Genomic DNA, 25,469 nt, shown 5'->3' on the forward strand with positions numbered 1-25,469 from the left:
TTGGTCTAACAACAAGAAACATTGAAGAAAGGAATGGTTTGTTGAAACTGGATCATTTGAAGCAGGGCCATGGTTTGTGTCCCTGACTTCTGTGGTATTGGGAAAGTGATCTGAACCTGTTAATGGATTCTCTTTCTAGTTTATGCATTAGGCAAAAGCAGACTGGGGATGACAAGAAATCAAGAAGATACTCTTCCTTGCATTAGCTGTTATTTACATCAGCAGCTGAAGCATTCTTGAGTTTTAGCATGAAACTATTGATAAGAAAATAATTAAGGGAGCATAATTCAAGAACTTCTCCCAGGCATAAAGTATCACTGAGGAGAGAGTAAAAACATGCATGATTGAGGACCTTGTCATTTGGGGAGTGGGTATCTGTGTCACAGGGCTGCTGGTGCTGTGGTCAGTGTCAGGGAGCTCCCTGAAAGTTGATAAAATAGGACTTGGGCCTGCTTGGGATCTGCTTTGAAAACTGATGCTGCAGAACTACTCAAAAGGCTGTTAGAACAGCAGAAATATTTCTATTCGCTCTATAAACACACTGAACTTTTATTATGTACTGTATGTTCACAGCAATCATTTCCCATACCTCCGAGGCTAAATAATTTCTGAATAGCTAAATCAATTTGTCTTGTGTCTGTGTCGTGTCACAGTAATGAAAGTTCCCTGTTCTGTGGCAATAGCAGCAAAGCAGCTCTTGTTAAGGAGATGTGGGAGCTCTATCAAAGCTTCACTGTCTGAGTTACAACTCAGCAGCTGATTAACCAGCCAGCATTAGAAAGGAGGAGACAGCATGCCTCAGCTACCCATTGAGCCTACAGTGAGATTTTGTAATGAAGCTTTATTTGAGGTCTGAAACTTAATAATACACAAAATGTACTGTAAGATCTAAAATCACCAAGGTCTTGACTTCGTAGCTTGCCTGAATGACCTGTGATTGCAAGGTTGTGTTGCACTTGCAGCCGAGCAGGGTGATGTTCACATAGGATGGTGACAGATGCACTAAAATTGGGTCAAGTCCTGCAACTGAGTGAATGAAGAGAGGTTCTCCAAGAGCTTCATTGACTCCTTGTAGGACTTTGCCTGGCTGGCTGCTGGTGGGGTCTTTTTGCTGCTTCGAGGGAAGGCTGAGTTTGCTTGTACTCCAGGGAGGTGGTGCAAATGCAACCCCCTCCCCTGAGCTGAGGCAAATGTTTTGAATTAATATCTGGAAATGGGAATTTCTGTGAAAGGAATTTATGTAAGGATCGGATGTATGTTTATATGTATTTCTATTTTTTTAATCTCTGTGTGCCTGAGAAAGATACTGTGGAGATATGTACAGTAACAGGTCTTTGTTCTTTGAAGTAACATTTAGGGTAGGACAGAAGCTGTTATCACCTTCACTTTGTCTTAAAAGACAAGCATATATTCATCCAAGGGAGTTGGAATAGCTTCAGAGGAACTTGTTCAGGTTAGAACTTTTCATTTCTGGGGGATGTTTTAGCTGGGAAAATCAAAACTATTGAAGGTTTTATTAGCTAAAGTTATGCAAGACTCCTATAAGACAAATCAAGTACCAATTCTTGGCCTGGATTCACGTGTTTCTGTTGTCTTGCTTACACATGAAATGTGGCTGTATGAATCATTATCACTTCTAATTTCTTAGTATGTTGAACAACAGGATGAAAAAAGGGAAAAAAAAAAAAACAACCCAAAAGCAAATAATCTTCCACATTCCTGTGCTGCAAATCAATAGCATGGGGATATATTTCCTGGATGTCAGCCCATTTTATAAATGAATATATCTTGAAGATTGCTTTACAGGCCAACAAATGCCAAGAACAGGATGACAGTTGAATTCCTTGCATAGCAACAGCAAACATGAAATCAGGTGCACTCCAGAAAATGCAAGTGCTCTTTGGGCATGGTTATGGATACAGGCATTGTTTCTTGGTTTGTGTTTGGCCCATGGTAGGTATTAACTGGCCATTTGTCTGACATCAGACAAAGTCTTTTTGTTTAAAAAGTTAAAACAGCTGCTGTCGTGTGGGGGTGTAAATTCTCACACTGCTGAATGCAATGGGAAGTGTTCCTTTGGCACAGTGTGGTTACACTTTCAGGTCCATAACACAAAATTCATTGCCATTAATGTCCCATTCTGCAACTGCCAGCATTGTCTTTATATGTAGTATTTGGCAAGCCAAGGATGAGGGGAGGTAGAGATTTAGTTTCCTCATCACCCATAGAGTTTTCCCTTTGTTGTTGTTTGAGATACTTCTACTGGATCTGACTCATTTCCATTTACCTGTATTATTCTAAAAATGTGATTGTTGTTTTTGATCAAGCCAGTTTCTTTTGGGGAAAGAAAAATCAGAAAAATGTGTTTGTGCCTTGTCTTTGAAGGAGATTGCTTAAAATAGCTTCAAGTTGCTACCAGCATTAGGCAGTTCTTCTGGAAACACTATGTATGAGTAGAAAAGGAAATGGGATCACAACATACATTTTATGGCAGTTCTGGATTTAGTTTATTAACTTTTCATTGCCAACCCCTCCAAGTTTGCAGTCTGTTCAGGTGTTGTTGGTCCTTGTAAGATAGGATTGCAGTTTGGCTTGATGCAGTTTTTTTGAAAAATCCTGTGTGCTTTTTAGATCCCCTTGATGTTATTTGTGTTTTTCAGGTTCCAGTTTGGCTTCTGGTTTTGCTTCTAGTGGGTTTTGTCAGATACCAGTCCAAACACACAGACTCATACTGGTTTTTAGGAAAAGAGACTCCAAACAACCAGTGAAATCAGAATATGCTGTGCAAGAGCATGAGAATGGAGACTAGGCTGACTGGATCCCTTTCCAAAACCAGGAATCATGTGCAGCCTAAGGCCTTGCCTCCTGCAAGGGGACAGTCCTTTCCCTGTGCTGCTGAGCCAAGAGCATAGGTGCATTAATGGTGAAGATGCATTTGCTGATCATCCCCTGTGGAGTGACAAGGGAGCTCCGTGGCTCCTGTTGCACAAGAGGAAAATGCTCTTCCCTAGCCTGGGAAGGACCCCCTGGCAGTTGGAGTTTGATGAGTGGAGCAGGTTTACCTCTCTAAGTGCATCTGCTGTACACCAGCACAAAGTACAAAAGGCTTTCAGGCTGGAGGGATCCCAGGAAGGAGTGGAAAAGCCTTGGGCTGACCTCATGTTCATGGCTTCTCCTTCCTCAGGTACTGGGGAGGAGAAGCCAACGAGCAGCAGGGTAATGAACTCACACAGAACAGAGGGAGCAGATTTCTTTGCCAAAATAATAATAATCTGGGTGGGGTTAGCAGAAATTCAAGGATGAATGTGCACAGTGATAATGACTGACAGCCTTTCTTAGGTGTCTCTCTCCTTCCACACTTGTGTTTTCCCAGGTGTTTGTGGTCACCGTCTGGACCGTGGAGCTGTACATGGTGCCCCTGGCTTTGCTGGTGCTCTTTGCATACAACTTCTCCCTCGTCACTACAGGGAAGGTCAATAATGCCCAGGATGCCCAGGCAAGTAGAGTGGCAAGCAGAGTAACATTTCTGGCAGCCCCAGTTTGCCCTGGGTGAGGTTCATGCGTTTTGATGGCATTAAGTTGGTGGTGTAGCTAAACAATGCTCTTGTTTCAAAGTTACTGAAAAGAAACCTCAACCCTCTCAATTTTCATTATTCAATTAGAGCAATAAACCATTCAGAGTAGTGGGAGAAGAAGATGAGAGTGTGTAGGAGGTGGATTTCGCTTACTAAATACCTACAGACGTTTTTCAGTTGAATTAAAAAAGGTTTGCAAAGCAGCAAGTTCCTAAAAGCCATTCCCCTCCTGCCATTGCACTCTGCAGCACACTAATGATTCGTGTTTCACAGAAGAGGAAAGTCAACAGGATCCAAAAGAGAATGTAGTTCTTTTAAGCCTTGTCCTGATCTGAGGTCTTAAGAAGCTTTTATTCCTCTTTTCCATCCTCAGCTCTTAAAAGACAAATGGGGCTTTCCCCCCCAGAAATTTAGGCTTTGGGTTTTAACTTGGGAGAACAAAGAAAGGTTTGAACACAGAAATAATCAACAAGTGTGACAAAGTTCTACTGTTGGGGTATGAAATGATTGTTTGATGTTGACCACTGTCTTTAACAATGGTAATTAGAGCTTGACAAGAGAGTAAATTCATGAATATCCATAATATTCTGTTTTTAAAAGTGAAATAAATACAGTGATGAAATGGAAGTCAAAGAATTGCTTCTTTCTAACTTCTGATTAAAAGATGATTGACATTGGTAACCATACCTTTACCTAAATGAATCAAGTGGATTTTGCACAAAGGCATAATATCCTAGAATTAAAAAATTCAGTGGCAGGTTTATTAGTTTTCATGTGAAAAATTTGCTGCTGGTTTAATTTTCATCCCCTTCCAAGTGGAAAGATTCTTAGAAAACAGAAGAAGTTGCATTATCCAGACCAGGGGAGGCTTAATTTGAAAACATGGTAAAAGAAATGCCTTTCTTCAATTTCAGCCAAGTCCAGAATAATGCAGAAAGATATTCTGTGTCTTCAGTGACTACTTGATTTCATCAAGAAAAGCAGAACTTCCCATGTGGGAGAATCCCAGGCAAACAGATGTTTTTGTTTTTAATACAAAAGACAGTAAAAAATAACAATAATAACCTACCCAGAAAAAAAAATACATAGAGAATGCCTTCCAGCCCCTTCCCTTCACCCCTGTGGTGAATTTGTTGCATCTTCAGGTGAGGGGAGTCTCACATAAGACAGAAAAATTGAGCAGAGCATCAGATGGACACTGCAAAAGGGCTATTTCTAAAAATACAGCTAATTGTGGTAATACTAAAGAAAGATCCATCAGGAATTTGGCTCTTTTCCTGTCACACATTCTGTAAGCACTGCCATGCCATGAAATTCAGGGGTGCATTTTGCATAAGCAAAATCACACGTCTGCCAAAGTGCTTTGCAGGATTGGGATCATATGGAACAAGTAGTCAAAGTGCCTTTAATATTACCTGATTCCTTTTTTATGTGTGTCTATGATTCTAACCATCTGTAGGTCAAAAATAGACAATCAGGTGCTAGCCCCAGTCACATCTGTCCTGCAGATGAGAAAAGGTTTTCTTCAAAATGCCAGTGCTTTTTACACAGTCATTTATTTGTTTTTTGCTTCTTCAGGCCTTGGCTGGGTATTCACTGCCTTTGGTTTTTGTGTGCCAGCACACACATTTTGTGTATACAGAGGAATGCAAGCAAGAGTCTTTGCAAAAGTGAACCTCAAATTCTCTCTGATTTCTGTGCTATAAAATGTGAATAACAGTATTAACCTTGTACTCCTGATCCACTTGCCAGGAGGCTAAATTCGTGAATATTGGTAAAATGTTTTATGATTTACAGATGGGGAGCTTCTATAGAAATTTAAACCATGATCAGTGTTAATTCAACTGCTCAGGGTATTCCAAAGAGCCAAAGAATAAATCTGGCTATCTGAACTCCCAGTACCTTTTACATCCTAGATGAAACTGCTCTTCAGGGAAAAAAAAAAAAAAAGAAATTTAAAAACCCCAAAAGAGAAACACCCAACCCCCTAAGAAACCCTAAATTCAAAACATCTTTTTATTGTGATTCTTCACATTCTTTGCATGTTTGCTGTATTTAAACTTGTAGTACACAGATTCAAATGTAGCTATTAAATAACCAAGAAAAAAACTGGAGGACCCTGTTAAAGGCTCAGCTTATTAAATACCTGAATTGAAAGCCAAGTGCTCCTAATTCCAAGCCTTTGCCAAGTCTTTTGTTTTCTGTCCTACCTGTCAGCACAGAAATTAAAGGGAGGAAATAATGCTGCATAGAAATCTGACTGGGATTCTATGTGAGATTGATTATGTTCATACTAATGTGTTTTCTAAAGTCTAATGTTTCAGTAATGGCCCTAAAGGGAGGGAGCAGTCATTGTGGCAGTGGGGATGGAACAAGTTGAGTATAGAGTCCTCAGCCTTGACATACCAGTTGGTTCATTTGCAAGACTGAGAACAAAGCTGTTTACAGATAGTAAAAGTTGGCAATGTGTTTGAAAGCCTGTTGCCTTCAGATTACTGGACACAGCCACTAATGCTTTATTTAGACTTAAAATTTGTGTAGGGTATTGCATGCTTTGTTCAGAATACCACAAAAAAGAAAGGTCCTTGAATATAAAATGCTGTTTTGGAAAGGAGAAAGTGGAGGGGTTTTCAATGACTTTCAATAGAAGTGGGAGAAAATTGTATAGTGAAAGTTTTAGTGGGAGTATCATAAGCTTTTTGAACATTGCCTGTCACTAAAAAAAAGATGTTGTGTTTTGTAATATGGACATCTGCTTCTGCAGGAGCTTATGGGCTTGGATGAAGATGAGGATGAAGATGATAAGGTAAGCATATCTCACAACTGTGTTGGATAGGATCAGAGAGAACGTGGGAGAACACAAACAAATAATCTGTCCATACATCTTCAGTTATTGTCTGTATTAACTGGGAAAACAGTTTTCAGCAGTTTGCTGCTTGGCAGGTTTGAAAGTAGGAAGGGGGTGGTTTGTGCAACATCCCAGAGTGGGGCTATCTGTGCGAGACCTGAACAAGAACTGACTCTGAGCAGCCCCAGGCTGTGCCTGGCCTTGCAGTGGGCACACACTCATGAATGTGCTCCTGCAGGGGTGTGTGTGGTGGAGGAGGTGCAGAGATGTACACAAGGATGTGCAATCCCCCCTCACTGCTGCTTGACATTCCCTGCTCATGGCTTTCCCCAAACGATTTGGCGTTTCCACTTCAGTAGGCCAGAACTGGTGATTTGTGGAGGGCTGGTTAGAATTTTCTCAACATTTCTTTCAGAGCCTGGGAAAACAGAAAAACAGTTTTAGTTCAGCAGCTGAAATGTGGAAAGAATTGGAATTGGCAAGGCCTGTTTTTTATTTTATTGGAACATACTTACTCATTCTTCTCACTGTGAAAAATTCATTGGATTTTTTTTCCAAGTTTATCAAACCACAGTGACAAATGATAAAAGGATTAGAGGGCATGGCATATGAAGAAAGATTAAGAGAACTTAATGTATACAGCTTGAAAAAACATAAGTAAGTGAAGGAGGATCTGATAATCTATAAATACTTTAAAGCTAAAAGGTGAGGAATTATTTAACGAGCAACAGCATGCAAAGGAACATTAGCTGCTAGGAAGAAAATGTTCATGAGGGGATGTGAAACTTTCAAATTGCATACTAAGTTAATAAGACTCTTCTTGAATATTCTATGTTTTAAAAATGCTGCAGTGAAATTGTTGATCATTAAGAAGCAAATCAATAATGCAGCTAGCGAGTGCACCTTAACTCTTCTCAGTCACAGCCCCTAGGATTGAAGCTCAGCAGACTAATTGATGGGAATAGTTACTTAAATTTAACTTGCTCTTCTGCTGTGCTTATGTTTTAATGAGCAACCAGAAATCCGTCAAAGTTGTAAAGTGAAGTTTAGGCAGTCCAGCTGAATTACAGGTTTCTTGCAACACACAGTGGTTGTTTAAATGTTCTCATTTATTATTTACTCTTTGTATTGTAAAATGTGTCAAGTGAATGGACTCATATCTGAAACTCTTCAAAAGTTGCTAAATGAAAGTTGCATCTTTTTTAGAAGAATACTGTGTATCTGTAGAAGTCAATAATTTCTATTTAGTGGGTACCTGGTTCTAGACACTTGTAAGTATTATTTTTTGTGATGCCTAAAGGTGTAACTTATTCACTAGAACAATCCCATTTGCATTTTTTCTATTTTAATGTTGTAATTTTCCCTTGTAAGTGCTGAGGTGGGAAAAGAGAAGTAAGAATGTACTAATTAGGTATCAAACCCTCTGTTTCCTGTGGTGTGCTATAGATTCATTGCTGCTAAGATATTATAGGTTACATTTACCCTACATTTAACTCCAGTGACTTTGGTTCTCTCTGTACAAATACACTGGGTCACTTCAATATGGATTTAATGACTTTGGGTTTTTGTCTCCCCCCAAACAGCTTCACTGTCATTCCCTTTCTTGGTTTATTTTAACTAAGTGTGCACGTTTGATAAAACTCCTGGGAGTCATCATTGAGCTGGTGATGGTTTGGCCCTACCAATTTGTTATGGGAGCTGCCTCTGTCTCCATTCCACACAAACTCCAGGACTCTCTGACCCAGGGAGCTGGTAGCACTGGCTAAAGCCTCTCACAGCAGATACCCCCAGCAGGTTTTCTCATGAAGATAACACTTTACATCCCAACATTACAGTTGTTGTGTATGGAATCCTGGCACAGAGTTGCCAGAAGAGACAATTCCCAGCCCCTACATTTGTCCCATGGCCAGTGCTGTGCAGAATTGCTTTAATGTCTTCACTGTGCCTTGTGTGTACCCCCATGCAGCAGTGATGGGCCACGCTTGCACTCCCACGACTTGCATCTTTAAGTACATTAGGTACATCTTTAATTACATTAAGTACATTCTAAGACACTTTTCCAAGTCTGAGGGTGGCCAATGCTCTCTGGGGAGCGTAAGAAAAATGTAATTTTATGACACTATCTCATGGCAATGTCAACATTTAAACAGACAAGTCTACTTTAAAAAGAAGTCTGTGTATTTTTTTTTCCTCCCTAATACAAGAGCTCCCAAAGTTGAAATCTGCTAGTTGGGTTGTGGTGTACAAGGTCACTGTTTCTGTTTCCTGTCATCCTGCTGTATCAAAATACTTGCACACAGAGCCCTTCTGGGTTCTGCTGCCTGTTAGACATAACAGACCGTGCTTCTGGGAATTGTAACACACCCTCGAAGAGATGAACTGTTTACAAATTATAAATACACAGACACTTAGTTCAAAAACCCAAGAGCAGATTAACTCCCTCCACCTAGACTATCTGTCTTAAATGACAGGGCTTAATTGCTGACTCCCCCATCCTTTCCCCCTCTGCCCTCCTCACATACCAGCATGGAGGGCTGTAAAAGATAGCAGTGCTCTGTCCCTTTGGCACCAGCTCTTCTGTGGATAAATGCCTTCTCGGATTTGTGCCATCTTGGACATGGAGTTCAGGCTGCGTCCTGTCAGCTCTGGGCTCTGTCAGCCTGAGTAAGGATTGTTTTAAAATTACATCACTGCAGCATCTTTGGTCTGCCAGTGAGAAGGTATAGACAAGCTGCATGCAACTCAGTTTAAGTTGTCTGATTGTTGACCAGTTCTATTTTTTTTTTTTTCTGTTTCTGATGATGACTGTAGAATTTCAAGAGCAGACAGTTACCTTGTGAATGATTGTGTCATAGCCCCTGACTGAAAAGAGCCTTGGAGTCTTCTCCATTGTCTGAATAAAAGTTTGCATCTCCACAACAGACAAAGCTTAATTTACTACTATTTTCGTGTCTGGTAACTGATTCAAAAGAAAATCAGAGACAAAACTAAATCAACAACAGTTCCTGTGTGAAGTTTTTGTTGATTTTTTGGGGTTTTTTGAGAGTTTTTGTCCTGTGGTGAGGCAGTGTAGTCCTGCTTGGCTAGTGCAATGTAACAGGGAAGAGTCAAATGATGCTGTGGCTTTAAGCCAAGTTATTTGGCAACTTCCAAGAAATGTTTAGTATCTCATGTATTGGAAAAAAAACAGAAGTGGAAGAAAACCACCAAAGAATAAAAATTCAATGCCTTTAATGTAGGAAATTCTATGTCAAAAATAGGTACCGAAGATATACAAAGTTTTATGAACACAATTCAAAAAGACTCCAGCCGAACAAATTAAAGTCAAATTCATCCAGTAGCAAAGAGCTGACATTTTCCATTTGAGTTAGATTCAGCATGTGGAAACCTTCCGTATGGATCTTATTTGTACGGGTGGATTACGATGAAAATTGCATTAATTTTCTCCGCAGTAAAGGTCAGTAATTGAAACATGAACCAAGAGTCTATTGTGTAAGATGCTATATCCCCATACTTAGGAAAGGTCATTCAAGACAATATCATCTCATTGTTTTCTTCCCTGGAAGTATAAATAATTTCATTAGTTTTTTCTTTTTCTCTTCAATACAACAATTGCAATATAATATTTCAACATCACCCATTAAGATTGCTGAGGAGAAGTGATGGTAAGGACTTGAAAATGCCCCGTGATACACAGGGTATGTTCAGACTGACAAGGAGCATCCACGTCCTCCACAAAACTATGGGCAAGAAGACCCAGTGCAGGGGTTGCTTTGGTTTTGCTTAGCTCTTTTCCTGGGAGCCTTCTTTGTGCAAGAAACTGGAAGTTAAATGGTCTCTTGTTAAATCTTATTTGCACAGCAGCATTTTCCAGGGCTGCTCTTATCGGTAGGCATTTCATAAATTGGCACAGTTCTTATATCAGTCCATGAGCCACCCATTCGTAGGTTTTGGAGGTGATGGGGAGAGGAGTTGAAAGGAGGCTCTTGCAGAGGACTTCTAGATATCCTCACAGAGAAGCCTCAAGCAGCCCTATGGCATTCCAGAATTCTCCCTCTTAGAGAGAATTACCTACCTAGTTGTAGGTAAAAGCCAACACTGTAACTTCTCTAAATCTCTGGAAAAAAGTAGCACTAGGCAGGTCACTGGACCCAGCAGATGAGCCTCAGGGAGTTCTCCTCCCTTAAAAATTCCAACTATTGAAAATGTTGTTAAATTTTATTTTGAATTGGCCAGATATATGAGTAGGTACTTCTTTCTCCTGTACCCCAAATTGCTGAAGATCATTACCTAGATTATAGATGATGATCCAGTAGTTTTAAGTCTAATAACCATGTGATTGTTCTTAAGTCTCATGTATTTCCAGGAGAAAGCACTTATTTTGACAAAATTTATTTTCTTTCCCTTTCCAGTTTTTAAATGAAAGATGACTGGTGACTTTTTATCTCCATTCAGGATTGATTCTTGTTGCCTCTTAAGCATGTGTTCCTCACCTGAATTGAGTTTTATTGTATTGTGACTGCTGATACTGCTTGAAAACTTGAGGCAATACCAGTGAACTTCGGGTTGCTTTACACGTTTCTGAAAACATGAGCATGTACAGAAAATGCTTCTTAAGCCCCCTGCATTTCATGCCTGTGCATAGAGAAAGAAACTGAATTATGACCTAGGGTTTTTCACATAAGATTCTTCTTGGGCTCGGCTTAGGAGACTTTTGCTGGCCCCTGTGCATGGATGAAATTCATCTAATGTAGACAGAGAAAGTGCAGGCATGGCTGGACAAGGCATGGAGTGGTCATCTTCTGCCCTTCAGGGAGTGTTCCCCAGCCTGAGCTGTAGGATGATGTGCTATTGCTTTCCAAATGTGTCCTTTTAAGACCGAAGCTGCTCCCCTTCATACCAGTCTGAAGTGATTCTATTGGCTCTGGTGGAATTATTCCAGATTTCACACCTTTTTAACTGAGAGCATAAATTGACCTGTATGTGTTGCATTTCCTCTATTTGGTAATTATTTCAAGTACACTCAGATCCGCTAAATTTCCACAGGCAGGCACATTTGCAGCATGGTGTTAATAAACAAAAAGATCCTGTGATGCACAGTTTCAGGGCTGCACGAGGCAGTTGCTCAGAGTTTGGCAGCCGTCCCCTCCGCGTGCCCGTCCTCTCCTCGACACGCAGCAGACTTTGCAGCTCAGGGCAGGGCAGTGACTCAGCAAGGCAGATTGCTGGGCTCCTCTCAGCAGCCTTTGGCTCCCACCGAAGGCAGGAGCCAGTTCAAGGTTGCTGTGGTGACTGTTTGCAAAGCTCTGCCTGGAATTCATTTCAGCTACCAAGAGACTGTCTGTCACTCCATGGCTGCCACCTCCCACAAGAGCTTCGTTCTGCTGCTAGACTGGAGCATCAGTGAAGTGTTCCCTGCTGGCAATAGAGGCCAGTGGTCTGCTGTTTATGCCCAATAAAATCCTTTTGGTTTCAGAAGTTCTCTATGGACGAGTGTTTTGGCCCTGAGATGTTTTTTGGCACAGCTTTTGCTGGACACCGGTAAGGTCTGAGTTTTGTAGTCCAGCAGAGAGCAAGTTGCAAATTAAATCCAACTTTGCCCAGCTCTGCTTTTCCCTAAATAACTACAGCATGTTTTGTTGGGTTTTTTTAAAGCAGAATAATAGTGGAGCAAAAAGGAATGCATGCTTGAGCTATTTTCCTTTCTTTTCCTTTTCCATCAATCTTGTTTGTTGCTAATACACTGAAGAATTAATAACTGGTACATTAGATAAATCCTGCTAAAACATCACCCTAATGTGCTTGTAGCAGCAGTAGCATAATGAGACAGCTACTGTAAGAAAGCTAATCCTGAAAGTTAGGCCAGCCCAGGGCTAGGCAGACTAATTCTCCCAATCCCTGAAGAGATTCAGGGCTTTCATTCCTGACTGAGCTGCCTGTATCCTGTTTTCTTCCTCTTTTTCATTAATCCATATTTATGTTTTCTCCTCCCCTTTTCCTCATCTTTGCCCCCAAGTGTTCCTCAGCTTTATATATTGAGTTCCCCTTGGCATGCCAGAAATCTGCTGATGAATACCACTTGTTTGAAAGTTGCATGCAAGATTTTTCTCTGCAAGTGTTTTCTATGAAATCCAAGTGAGCAAGTATTATGTAGAACTTACCCATGGCTTCAAGCCTAACTTTTCCTTGTGTGCATATGATACTTGCAGTATACATCAGAAATACATTTAGAGAACAGCAGCAAAATTTGTCTGTGCATTTGGAGCATTGCTTGCTGGTTTGGATGCATCCGGAGGAAAAATATTTGAAGGATAGATTTAAAAAATAGGAAACAGCTTTCTGTAAAGATGAAAGCTATTAATCATTGAAACAAATGATCAAAGGAAGTTAGGGGATCTCCACCATCCAAGCTTTGAATTCAGTAATGGATGCTTGGCTAGAGAAGAAGCACTAATGGGTGGCATTTGGCCTTTGTTCCAGAGCAGATGATTGAAGAATTTTGCCTTCTGTGTCTTCCCCCATAACTCTTAGGATTTTCCCTTGCAAGACCAGCTCTGACTGCTGCAGCTCACCCGTTGTGAATTGCTGTGGGAGTGCTGGGGACATCCTGTCCTGGTCTGCCCCATATTGCCACTCTTTGAAAGTCTTCAGCGTTGGAAGCCCCTCCATGCTGTGGTTGTGTGAAGGTTTCTTTTGCAACTGACCCCAAATGTCTCAGAGCAGCACAAGTTCCTTCTGGGGAAGGGAGATCCCAGAGCTGTGGTAGCTCTTTAAGTGTGTTTATATGTCCTGTTTAACTGTTACATATTTGAGATATAGAAAAATCTAGGAGCATCTTCATGTACAGCAGAGATTTGGTGTCTTCATTTCTGAGTTCAGGTTGTGTGTGTTAGCTGGAGACAAAAGACTTAATTTCTGAAATTGCTGGGTCTTGGTTGGTGTTGGTTTTTTTTCCCCTCCCCTGACATGCTTAATCTTTTGTAAACCCCCTTTTGTGGTTTTGTTCAGGCAATTAATGTAGAAATGAAGGATTCTTAAATCAGGATATGCAAGGAAGAGTTGAAGTAACACACACTGATTATATAATTAATTCTCAGTTGTAAATTCATTTTGATGGAGTTAATTCTTTCCCAGAGGCTGAAGACTACTTTTGGTCCACCCACAGTGCTGTAATCAGCTAAGAAATAAAGGAGACAAAGGCCTTGAATTAATGGAAGATATCACAACTGGTTTTAGGGAAATAATGTCAGAAACAGGCAGGGTATTTCATTTTCAATTCGTGCAAAAGCTTCTGAGCTGTGATCTTAAACTATCGGTATTCAAATCCAGTTTTCAAGCAGTATAATACATGGAGTCCAAAAGAAATCAGAAAGGAGTCACACCTGGAGAGGATGGAGAAGAATTGTCTGGATGATGGGACCTTGCACTGATGAGGAAGTGTGTTTAATGGAAGATGTATTTTGGATTCCTTCTTTACATTTTCCATGAACGAGGTAGTGTTCAAGTGCAGCTCTCTCTATGACAGTTGCCCATTTAATGATAAATAGGGTCCAGAGACTGTCCTCCTGATGGGCTCTCACTGCTTCTGACAGTGTTTTCTGAGGTGCTGGCTTCACAAAGCATAAGCAACACTCCAAAACCTAAATAATTTGTAAAATCCCATTTGTTGTACTTCATTTGTCTGCTTCTCTGTTGCTTAACCAGTGGCCTAATAATCCTGTCCATGTGTTTAGACTGCGGGTTTCCAGAACCAAACAACAATGACAAAGAAATGACGTTGACAAATTCCCAGGATTTTCAAACAATTATGCCCATCGTGCATGCACGCAGTCGCAGCCTATTTTTCTCTTGAATTACTGATTTTATTTACAAGGTTTTCTAACCCCAGTTTGCCTCTGCCTTTACATTGGTTGGCCATATTTTGCATCAGAAATGGAAAGCACTGTTGTCCAGGGGTGATTTTAGCATGCAGCCAGGTGAGCGTGGGCATGCAGTTGTCATAACTGAGGGACTGGCAGTTTCTGGTTTACTTATTTTTATTTTATGCTCTGCTTCATGGCTGCAGCAGGAGTTGTGTTGTGTTGTGTTGGTTAAACTGTGTTATCACCACATCTCTGAGCTCCATCGAGGACGTGTAAATGAAGTCAGCATGATGCAGGCAGAGCTGGCAGATGATCTGCCTTGCAGCTCTGGGCAGCAAGAGTAGGCTTGCCCTGCAATATCACTTTATTTAAGTGGTTTCTTTACCCCTCTGCCTGAATTTGGACAGAATGAAATTCCCACTGTCTGGTTTTCCATGAGCTGCTCCTCAGCTACTGCTTCCAGGTTTGGTGGGAAAAAAGCCAGCTATGGCCAAAGGACTGTTGTACCATTCCAGTGAGGAAATAGTTAAATATAATTTCAATGTGTCATTTACATTTGAGCCTAACGAGATTATAACTGGAGCTGTGTGAAAATGACTTTTTGGTGCTATTTTCACATAAACTGACTATTTATTTATTTATTTTGTTCTGGGGTTATTTCACACCCCAAGGGTTTCATTTTTGTTGGTTGTTTTATTAATGTAAAAATACTCATTTTCACACCCAAATGTGTGATTATTTAAAATGCTGCTTCTATTCATTGTGCACTGACTTGCAACCTAAAGGCAAATATTCAAATGTCTGGAGCTTGATAACTCCGTTGTGGTTTTGGCTAGCTTCTTAAACTCAAAAATTGCTGGGAAGAGAAATGGGCAGTAAGTAATTCAAAGTGGTATAAGGGCTGCATTCCCATGCCTGCCTCTCAGCATCCAGGGTTGGGTCACAGGTTATTCCAGCGCCCTCTGCAGAGTGGTGCCCTGCCTCAGCCCCACACAGGCCCTCTGCCAGCATGGTAGTGCCAAAATGCTGCAGCAAGAGCCCTCACCTCCGTGGCCCTGTGTGACTTTAAATAGCCTCTGACTCTGTCCTGCATGGAGGAGGAATGGGGATGACAACAGAGGCAGAATTGCAGCAGTGTTGGTGCAAAAGTCTCTGGCCCTTGCTCATTCCCACCCACCCTTTCCTCTGCCTTGGCTGGTGTGGGCCATGGGGAACAGGGATACAAAATGCTCTTTATCATCATCTCCCTTCTCTGGGAACAGATTAAAATGTTTTGTTGGTTCGTTTTTTGTTGTTTCTTTTTTTTTTTTTCCCTAAATTGGACTGATTTTTAAGTGTCTAAATGTGATGTAAAATCAGTGTCCAGGGCTCTGCATTTTGTAATAAGTGAATGTTTTGCTGATTTCTTGCAAGAATATCTGCAACCACACCAATTTGCATGCCTGTATGTGTGTTAGATTGCTGGCAAAGAAATGCTGAATGCTGATAATTGTATACTGGTTTTCAAGCCTGATTTAAGTAATTTTGATTTTTAATTCATTCTGTGCTTCCTTTTTATTTCTGCACATGTGTAGTAATGTCCTGTAATGTTGTTGCCTAAAATAAGCAGTAAGAAATCAAGTTGAGATGGCCGCTGCAAAGGGAAAATTACATTTTTTCCTTTGATCCTTTTTTTTTCCCAGTAAAAGAATAAGTCTCTGCATATAGAATGCTCAAAAAATATTGCATTCACTATCTTGCTGCTAATTTATATACACAAACCAGCATGGCTGTGGGGCACCTACAAAGCTCAGAAATGTGATACTTAAAAGTTCTGCACAAGAATATTTTTGTTCTTGTGGAGTACTGAGCAGCCAGCACTCCACACCAGGGGTGCTCAGCACCTCTTGTGCTTTGGCATCCAATTGTGGGAAATCCTGGTTGAGATCCTGCAGTCAAGTTGTGTTAGAAGATGAAGAAACCTCTGCCCATGTGTTGAGGAAAAGGAAGAAAATACAGGGATCTATACAAATAATATTGGTTCTGTGTGATAAACCCAGGGTGTTCTTTCTGTCCCTCCTGCAGTGAAATACTTGAGGTGATGGATGGATCAGCAGTGCTGGAAATCTTATTTTCACCCTGAGTCTGTGAACACCCTAGAAAATTATTAAAAGTTTTGGTTTTCTGGTTTCTTTTCATTAGGAATCCGAGAAAAAGGGGCTGATTGAGAGAATCCACATGGTCCAAGAGATCATCATAGCTGTTCAGAGCATCCTGGAAGAAATAGCATCATTTGGAGAGAGGATTAAAAAGTAAGTAATAACCTTTTCTTGCTTGACCATGGTTTGAAATGAAGCAGAACCAGGAGGATCAAGGTGGAGTAATTGTCTTGCTCCAAAAATGGCTGCAAGGTGCAGCAGGATTAGCTGGCCAGTTCCACCACTGCTGCTTCTATTACAGTATTTTATTCCAAAAACCTTTGCAGAGCACAGAAGAGAGGAGAAGCAGTGTTCCTTACTGATGTAGCTTTCATGTTTGCCTGAATTTCTGGCCTTGCCTGTTTGTGATGGGGTGGGGAGTCATGGATGCCACAGATACTGCTTGAAGATGTGGTCACAGAAGCATCAGGGATTTCTTTGCAGTCCCATCACAGAAAGTGGGTGCTGATGGTCAGTGTTGTCTTTCCCATGCCCTCCCCATCCTGACCTGGCTGTTGGGGTCACCAGTCACTCATGTCCCTGGCCAGCACATTGATCTTCTTCTGTCTTTGCCATTTTGAGCTGTCTGCTTCCTGCTGGTGCCACGAGGAAGCCCAAAGGGGGTATTCAGGGTCTCATGGCAGGGGGGGAGACACAGAGGGTATTCCTGACCTTACAAAGGAGGGAGGTGAAGAGCCTAAAAAAAAAATCCCACAGACAAACACACACAAACCTTTTATAAATCAGTCTTTACTGGAGCTTAATTGATCCATATTGTTGTCTGTTTTGAACACAAAGTGATGGTTTGTGACCAAGCCTCACTTTAATGAGGAGCTGGGTTCAAGCTAAAAATACAACAACCACATGTGCTGTGGTGCCACGCCGGACACCCCAGCTGGGGTGGAAGTGGCCCAAAGATGTATTCCAGTCTATGAACAGGGCACTGTTCTGCCCAGCTGCATGGCAGGAAGACTCCAAGCTCTTAAACACTATTAATTCTTGTATTCATCTTGGTAACAATGGTCTTAAAGAACACGTTGGGTATTAATGTGGACGCCCGATGTAATTTCAGAAGGATTCTGTTGTAGCTCGGCAGTGATGTGCCATTAAAAAATTGCTATCAAAGTTTTTTTTGTAAGTGACAGACTGAATTGTGCTACAGTTTCCGTCTGTCACTCCAGTTACACAATCACAGGGAGTTTTCATAGTTTAACTCAATTGAGCTGTTTTGCTATTTTTTTTTTTTGCTTTAACTTAAGCTACATTGATTGATAATGATGGGTCCTCTCCCACCTATTTTTACTTAATATTTAATACGTCTGTTGAAGCTTAAATGTAATTCTTGAAGCGTCCTATTAATTTTATCTGTCAAGGGAAGTTTGTCTTATTTTATAGCCTGATAAGTGGTCCAGATTCATTCTCTCGTCTTCCTTCTCCCCATCATTGTGATATGATGAAGTTAGCAGGCAGATTGTGTGAAACAGAGATGCCCAGATCCATAAATCCTCCTGTGGACTAGCAGGCATCCTTGCAGTCCCGATATCTCAACATTTGGTGCAGGGCATAGGGTTATGTCTTACAACGGCACAGGGGGACAAAGTAATTCCAAAGATGTGTTAGCAGTGGCTTCTCACCTTCAGTCCATCATTGACTTGCAGATGAGAGGTCTGAGTGAAATAAAATCCTGATTTTCACTACAGTGTGGCCAAAGTCTGAAATGCTGTAGTAACTGAGCCTTTCAAGAGTGCTCCTCTTGGGAAAGATCCGATGTGGATTGTTGGAATGCAGAAGCTTGGGCTGCTGCTGGCTTATTACAGCTTTTCCAAGCCAGCATCCTATGCTCAGTGCAGTAAAGAATTGCTGGAAATGTAAAGATACAGGACAAAATGTATATATATATGTAAACAAATTTATATAGAATATTATGGCCCTAATGTTATGCAGAGAAATTACTCAAACTGCTCTTTCACAGTTTGGCATCCTAATTAATCCAATGCAAGGTGTTTGCTGGGGTTGGCTCTGGCTACCTGCCACACCTGGGTCATGCACTGGACACACACCTTGTGTCACCTCCACTATGACCCAGTGGAGCTGGCTCAGCCTTGTCTCCAGAACAGATAATCTGCTCATGAATAAAGGAGAGCTGAGTGGCCAGCAGAGATGTGTAACAAGTGCCACACATAGAAGAAGAAACAAAACCAAGTCAATTACACGCCTAACAACTTCACTCTTCTCTTTCCTTATCGTGATACCCGCCTCTCAGCTATATTCTTTAATCCATTCTAGCATCCAGATGTAGGAATCTACCTTCCAAAGGATCTGCAATTTACAGCATATCTGACTGCATCGAGCATTGCAAAAGAATCATTAAATTGTTATTGGGTAGCAGAGCACAGACAGTGTCCAAGAACAGAAATGTTGAGAGGGATTGTGTTTTTTCCTTACAGCACATTCAACTGGACGGTGCCTTTCCTCTCTGTCCTGGCCTGCTTGGTTCTGGCAGCAGCAACAGTTATTTTGTATTTTATACCACTGAGGTACATTGTTTTAATCTGGGGTAAGTACTCCACTGTGTCTCATTTGTATGAGATAAATACAATATATGTCTACAGAGTGAAATCAAACAAGCTTTAAACGACCTGTTACACAGACAAACAAGTGCTGTTGCTTAGAGGTGAATAAAGATGTTATGAACTTCTTAAAATTACCATTTCTCCCCCCTGGGTTATCCGATAATTTGCTTTTCTTAGGGTTCTTTATAAGTTTCCAACAGCACCACAAGAAGAGCATTAGCCTAGATAAGCTACTTTCAGTGTTATTATTCTTCTGCAGGCAAGTAATTAGCTTCCTGGTGCTGGAGCCCTCCAGCTGGGAAATGGTAGGAAGTGGACAAGATGTGTTTGCAGAGCTGGACCATGTAGACTTGGACCCTGGGAACATTTTGGGTCTGAGTATCCTGGCAGTCAGGACAGGCTGTGCCCAGTGGGAAACACTGAGCATCTCCTTTTGTCATGGGTCAGAAAGTATTTGTATGAAGATACAGAATTAACTAAAAGAGGAGCTTTTAAAAAGTAAAACTTTCCTGGTGGCGTTATGAAGAAATGTGAGGTCATCTTTCACAGAAGGAGATGGCATTCAAGGGCATAGGACTAAGGGGGATGGCTTTAAACAGCAAAGAGGGCAGGTTTAGATTAGATATCTGGAAGAAATTATTTCTTGTGAGGGTGGTGAGGCTGTGGCACAGGGTGCACAGAGAAGCTGTGGCAGCCCCATCCCTGGAAGTGTCCAAGGCTTGGTTGGACAGGGCTTGGAACAACTGGTCTAGTGGAAGTTGTCCTGCCTGTGGCAGGGGGCTGGATTGAGATGGTTTTTAAGACTCCCTCCAAACCATTCTATGATTCCAGGTGCTGAAGACATTCTGAATCTCCAAATGACCTCCTGTCTTATTTAGGGTGCTAACTTTTATCTCAGACTTGTGGTAGAAAGGTGTAGAGAACAGAGTGTAGGTAAATCCTCCCTGACCTGCAGAAGCTCAGCCCTGATGTGGCTCTGAGTTGTAGGGACCCCCTGTGACCCCTGGGGCTGAGCCATCAGCTGCTGTCTTGAGTGTAGAAAAGGGAGGGAATGAGAAGGTGGCATTAAAAAAAAAGCCATTCTTGGGCAACAGCTACAAAGAAATAAAAGATTAAATCAAACAAAAGAAAGGGCAGAAAGAAAGGGGAGAAATTGCTGGGAGTAAAAAGTTCAGTAAGAAAATATTGTTGTTCTTGTATGGAAGACATGGTGAGTACATGAAAACTATACATCCATTCAACATCATCTAGAGTGACAGGGCCTTCAAATATGATACATGTTAAACAACTACCCTGTGGCAAGGCCTCAAAAGACCTTATGGTATTTTCTGTTTTTTAAAAATCAGGTACACAGAAAATTGTGTTGTCATTTTGCTACAAGTATATGGCTTAAAAGCTGAATCTCAGACGTGAAGCAGGTACATTTCCGGGAGAGGAGAAGGCTGGAGCAGCCATCACATTTGAAATCACTTTCAGGGAAACCACTATGAGATTTTGGACAGGAGCATGATGGAATTGAATGCTGTATTATAACTCTCAGAGGCAACAAACATTTGAATTTTTTTGCTATTCTTTAAAATGGGTTAGCTGATTTTCTTCACCTAGAAGACCTTAAGAGAGGCAAGAGAAGACCTTATGAACTTCACAATAATATGAACATTACAGTCCTATGGATCTTCTGTCCGGACTAGGGACCACCTCTGTCAACTGCAGCTTTACTAAGTCCATGGAGATGGACTGCTATTACTGCAGTTCATGAGCCTAATTATTCACACAAAGATCAAACCAAAGTAAATTTTGTGATAAGGTTTTACATTGTCTCCCAGAATCATAATATGGGCAGTTTGGCCAGTGTGGCTCTGCAAAAAGGGTACAAGCCATGAGGAATGGGGAAGGGAAGCTTTCATTTTCTGAAGAGACGGAAGGAAAATTTTTCCCAAATATTTTCAGAGCCTTCCAGTTAGTCATGTAGGGTAGCAGATTTAACAGCACACTTGGTTTTCAATGTGTGTATTCTCCCAATAGTATACCCCAGAATGAAATCTTGCTGCAATCGCTTTTCACCACGTTGTTGGCAGCACATGATCCGCAAAGCAGAGAAATACCTTTATCAGTGATGTCCTCTCCTTCCTCCAGGAAGCACTTGTGAGTGATTCCACGTGACAGGGAGCATGTGTGTGGCTTTCAGTCTGAGGCACTGTTTTCACACTAATTTTTACTTGTGAATTCCCTTTCCCTTTTTCACCTTGCCTGAACAAATTTAGAGGGAGGGAGTAGAAGAGGCTTGTATTATTTCGTTTGCCTTTATTTTTTTAATTTTTTTTTTTTTATCCTAGGCATAAATAAATTTACTAAGAAGCTTAGAAATCCCTATGCCATCGACAATAATGAGCTACTAGATTTCCTCTCCAGGGTACCATCTGATGTTCAAAAGGTAAGTAATGAATGGCCACAGCCAACAGAGGCAAGGAATGACACAGAGTGGCTGGGTGCTCCCTTTGGGAATACAATGCCAAAGACTTTTGAATAAGGGAGATAAGGAATCTGGGGAAAATCCACAAAGGGAGGGGGAGAGAGCGTTAGGAGAGAGGGGAGCCAAAATCCTTTGTCAGAAGGATAAAATGATTGAGGAAAAATTATCCTGAAAAGACCTACTTAAAAATGATCTGGAAAATCACTCCGCGTGGTTACTGAGCTATGGTTTTTGTCACCTTTCTGCTCCAGTATTTGTACAGAGGGAGGAGAAAAATAGTCTCTTTGATAGAGATAACCATCCAAAAGGATTTGCTGAATTCTCCTCTTTCTCAAGATAGGGGGAGGAATGGGAGGAATTATTTCTGTGACATTGTGCTTGAGCTCCAGGCCTCCCCTGGACAATGCCCTGCTCATCTTTTTCTCTAAAGAAAACCCTGACATGTGTTTAAAATACTCTACAGTTGATCAGATCAATCTTCTACCATTATGGAATTATAAGTTTTAATCTAACCAGAATCTATCCTCCCTCAGTTTCAGTCAAGTCTTGTCTGTTCTCCCATTTCTTTGAAACAACAACATTGTCTTCAGCAATCTCGCCTATCTTCCTGGAAATTATTTGAACAATAAATCCTTTCGAATGTCAAGATCTGTTTATTTCTCTTGGAGGAGGGAAAATAGTCTTGCTGGGTAATGAAGCCACGCAATATAAGGGATTCTTTCTTTTGTTTTCACTGACTGGAATCTGTGTCCCCAGGCCCTGATCCTGATGCCCAGGATCCCTCTGACATTGTGCCTTTCTCTGTGGCACTTTCACTGGGAGGTGCTGCTCACTGGGAATAAGGGGATCACAGTCTTACCCACAGTGACTTTATGCTGTTGGAGACAGAAACTGAATTGCTCACATGCAGTGTTGAGGCATCTGGTCAAAGCAGGGTTGGAAAAGGCTTCTTTATCTCAAGAGGCCACCAGACTGGTTGGTGGCAGCACTAATAACTGGAAAGAAATCTCATCATGGACTAGTGGGAGGAAAAAACACTAAGCAGGAACAATCATAGAGCCATTAAGCTTCAGTGTATTTTTATTTGTTGTCATTGCTCTTGTAGAGGCTACTAGATTTGCAGTGATGGTTTGCATATGTCCTTTAAATGTTTATGTTTAATGATAAGCTGCTTTTCTATTTATGCTTTATTTAACATTTGCACTTACAACATTTCCTTGAGTGGTTTCTATCATATTGGGATCCTCTGAGCTCTCCAAGGAAAATGATCACCATTTTCTATGGGAGGAATGATAAAAGTTCCTTAGATGGGACAAACCTTGGAGTTTTCCACTAGTGCTGAAAATAGTGACAGCCACACGCTTTAGGGACAAGTCATCCATGGGAGCTCCAAAGCCCTTCTGCCTGCTTTGTTTTACATGCTATCAATGCATCAGCATTTCACTAGGGTGCTGCAGTGAGTTAGAAATTGCTCCTGTCTGTACAGCACCCATTTACACCACATTTCTTGGACAAAAGACAGAGGAGGAGTGGAAAAAATGGCATTTTCAGAAAAATTTTCCCCATTATTTCAGTGGGAATACTTTTGTCTCACACAACAGACAATTTGAAGATTACACCACCCTTGACAGTTTACCACACATGTTTTAATCATTATATTGTATATGAATTTGTTTTGAAAGGTGCAGGTAGCTTTGTCCAGGTTCTATTTGGGAGAATGCTTTCCTTTTTTGAAATTATTAAGTATTTCAGCATCCCAGGGTCTGTGTATGGTTTTGACAACTGTCATCTTACTGTCTATTGGGATCCACTTGAGTTGAGACTCCTGAGAGAAGTTTATTAAACTAATAGGTTAATGCCAGAAAGATAAGAAAAACAACTCCCAAACCAAAACAAACCCAAAAAGATTGCTGAAATCAGGTAGAACCCCATGTATCTCATTAGAAAAATCTGCTTTTAATATTTTTGTTTCAAGAAATGATGCATGACTTCTCAAATCCTTCCTGCAATTAATCCCCCTATGTTCCTGTGTTTAGAAAATGATTCATTACTTTTGAACCTTCCTTAGTTTCCCTGGGTTTGTCCTGGGGGAGCCATTAACACACACTGCAGTGAGCTAGAGTTACCTAAGTGCAAACGTCATGCCTGTTTGTTTTTACAGGTGCAGCAGGCTGAATTGAAACCATCCAGCAGCTCCAGCCCCATCAGGAAGAAGCGGTGCGCGCTCTAGGATGCGGCGGGGTTTGGGAATGCAGCACCTCCCTCCCTGCACACACGTGCACACACTGCACCCCTCCCCTCCTTCTTGCTTCAGAACAACACTAGAGTCACTGCCACGGACTTTCTCTTTCTTGGAAGATGTGGTTTTTGATAAACACCTATCTTGAGTTTCTCTACTGGGTTGTCTTTTTGGCACGGAATCCCAAAAAAGAGCAAGGTGAAATGTGAATTATTTTGTGGGATGGGGAGGAGAATGGAAGAGGATGGTGCAACTGCACCTTTTATTTTTCTTTTTTTATTCCCCCCTTTGATTGCAGAGACAAGGCTGGATGTGGCAGCACTCACTGTGTTATGTAGGAAGAGATAATTCTGCTTAGTGTAGCAGATCAGCTGAGCTGATGTGAGGAGATGCTCTGAACCAGTTTTTAACATATCCAACAGATTTACATTAAGATATGAAAGCTATTCTTTTCTGAGTTAAATCACTGTGCCTAGAAAGGTTTAAGCTCTGAATTAACGAGTCTTTGATACCCATCTTCTGTTCAAGCAGTGTACATTTTAAAAAGTTTTTTATCATAATTAGCAGAAAGAGCTAGGAGCTCTAACAGTATCTCAATATTTCATCCAGCACTTGTGGGTTTTCCTTTTTCCTTTTTTTTTTTTATTTTTAAATTTTTTTAAAGCCCAGCCTGTGGTTAACTCTTTGTATACTGGAATCATCGGAGATCCATTGCAGGCAATGGATGCATGAAAACCTTATGCCATGAAAGGATTAAGAGAAAAGGCTAACTCAGTGACCTGAAAAGACTCTGTTGGCTTGCCTTTTATAATTCCATCTCATCAAATTCCATCTCATCAGATATTTTCAGCATAGCTGTTGTTTTCCTGTCTAAATCCAGAGGGGTCAACACTACAGATCCAAGAGGAAAAGAAAAACCAACACTTTTTAGCCTTAAAGAAACAAGTGCTTGTGCAGAAAGAGAGCACATGCCCAAAGAAGTGGTTGTGCAATAGGGTGCAGGCTTTGGTCCACCACTGATGTCTTCTTGCAGTCTTTCCTGGTGGTTCACAAGGAGAGGACCCAAAAGCGAAGTCAAGTGGAAACAGCAATGGAAAGACAGAAGAAAGGACCCCATTTTGTGTTCTGTGGAGAATGTGATTTTTTGCTTGCTTACCAATGTTTTAGCAATTGTGCATTTGCTTTATGTATTTCAGAAAACCAGCATTAGTCAGGTTGTTTGACTGGGGAAACTAAAACACAGAATCATGTGTAAAACCTGCTGAATTTTGCTGATACTGCAGCCTTTGGTCCTTTGGGTGCTGTGGGACATTTTGGGAGTGATTTGTCACCACAAGTCATTGGCAGCACGAGAGCTGCATTTGTTGCTTATGATTCCCAGGCAGGGATTACCACCAGCATTCCCTGGGGTAGTTGACAGTACAAAGAAATGCAGAAACCTGAGAGATAGAATTCTTTTTTGCAAAAAAAAAAAAAAGGCTTTGAAAGTCATCTAATAAAAGGTAGAATGGTTAAAACTTTGCTTATGGATTTGTGATCCAGATGGAGTTGTGTGTGGTTCCATACCACAATCTTGTGGGCTTGTTCCAGGAATTTGAAGGAGGAAAACTAACAGCAGACTATCTTCCACTGGGTTATTGGGCAGATTCAGTAGTTTTTCATAAGTTTATGTTTCGAAGTCCCACTGTGCCTTTGAATAAGGACAGGCACATTTTCATATAC

At 41.1% G+C, this 25,469-nt stretch overlaps 1 protein-coding gene across 5 annotated transcripts in view; it reads left to right on the top strand.

The window, feature by feature from the left end:
* MCTP2 (multiple C2 and transmembrane domain containing 2) overlaps nt 1–23,904 on the top strand; it is a 121,927-nt gene extending 98,023 nt beyond the window's left edge. For all 5 annotated transcript variants that reach the window (XM_059858596.1, XM_059858595.1, XM_059858597.1 and 2 more), the window contains 6 exons: nt 3,374–3,496; nt 6,340–6,381; nt 16,467–16,576; nt 18,910–19,019; nt 21,372–21,469; nt 23,670–23,904. In XM_059858596.1, the coding sequence (XP_059714579.1) occupies nt 3,374–3,496; nt 6,340–6,381; nt 16,467–16,576; nt 18,910–19,019; nt 21,372–21,469; nt 23,670–23,738 (552 nt within the window). In that variant the 3' untranslated portion in view covers nt 23,739–23,904. The remainder of the gene's footprint in view (nt 1–3,373; nt 3,497–6,339; nt 6,382–16,466; nt 16,577–18,909; nt 19,020–21,371; nt 21,470–23,669) is intronic.
* The last annotated feature ends 1,565 nt before the right edge of the window (nt 23,905–25,469 follow it).

Source organism: Haemorhous mexicanus, chromosome 13 (assembly GCF_027477595.1).
Source record: "Haemorhous mexicanus isolate bHaeMex1 chromosome 13, bHaeMex1.pri, whole genome shotgun sequence".
NCBI classification, from domain to species: domain Eukaryota; kingdom Metazoa; phylum Chordata; class Aves; order Passeriformes; family Fringillidae; genus Haemorhous; species Haemorhous mexicanus.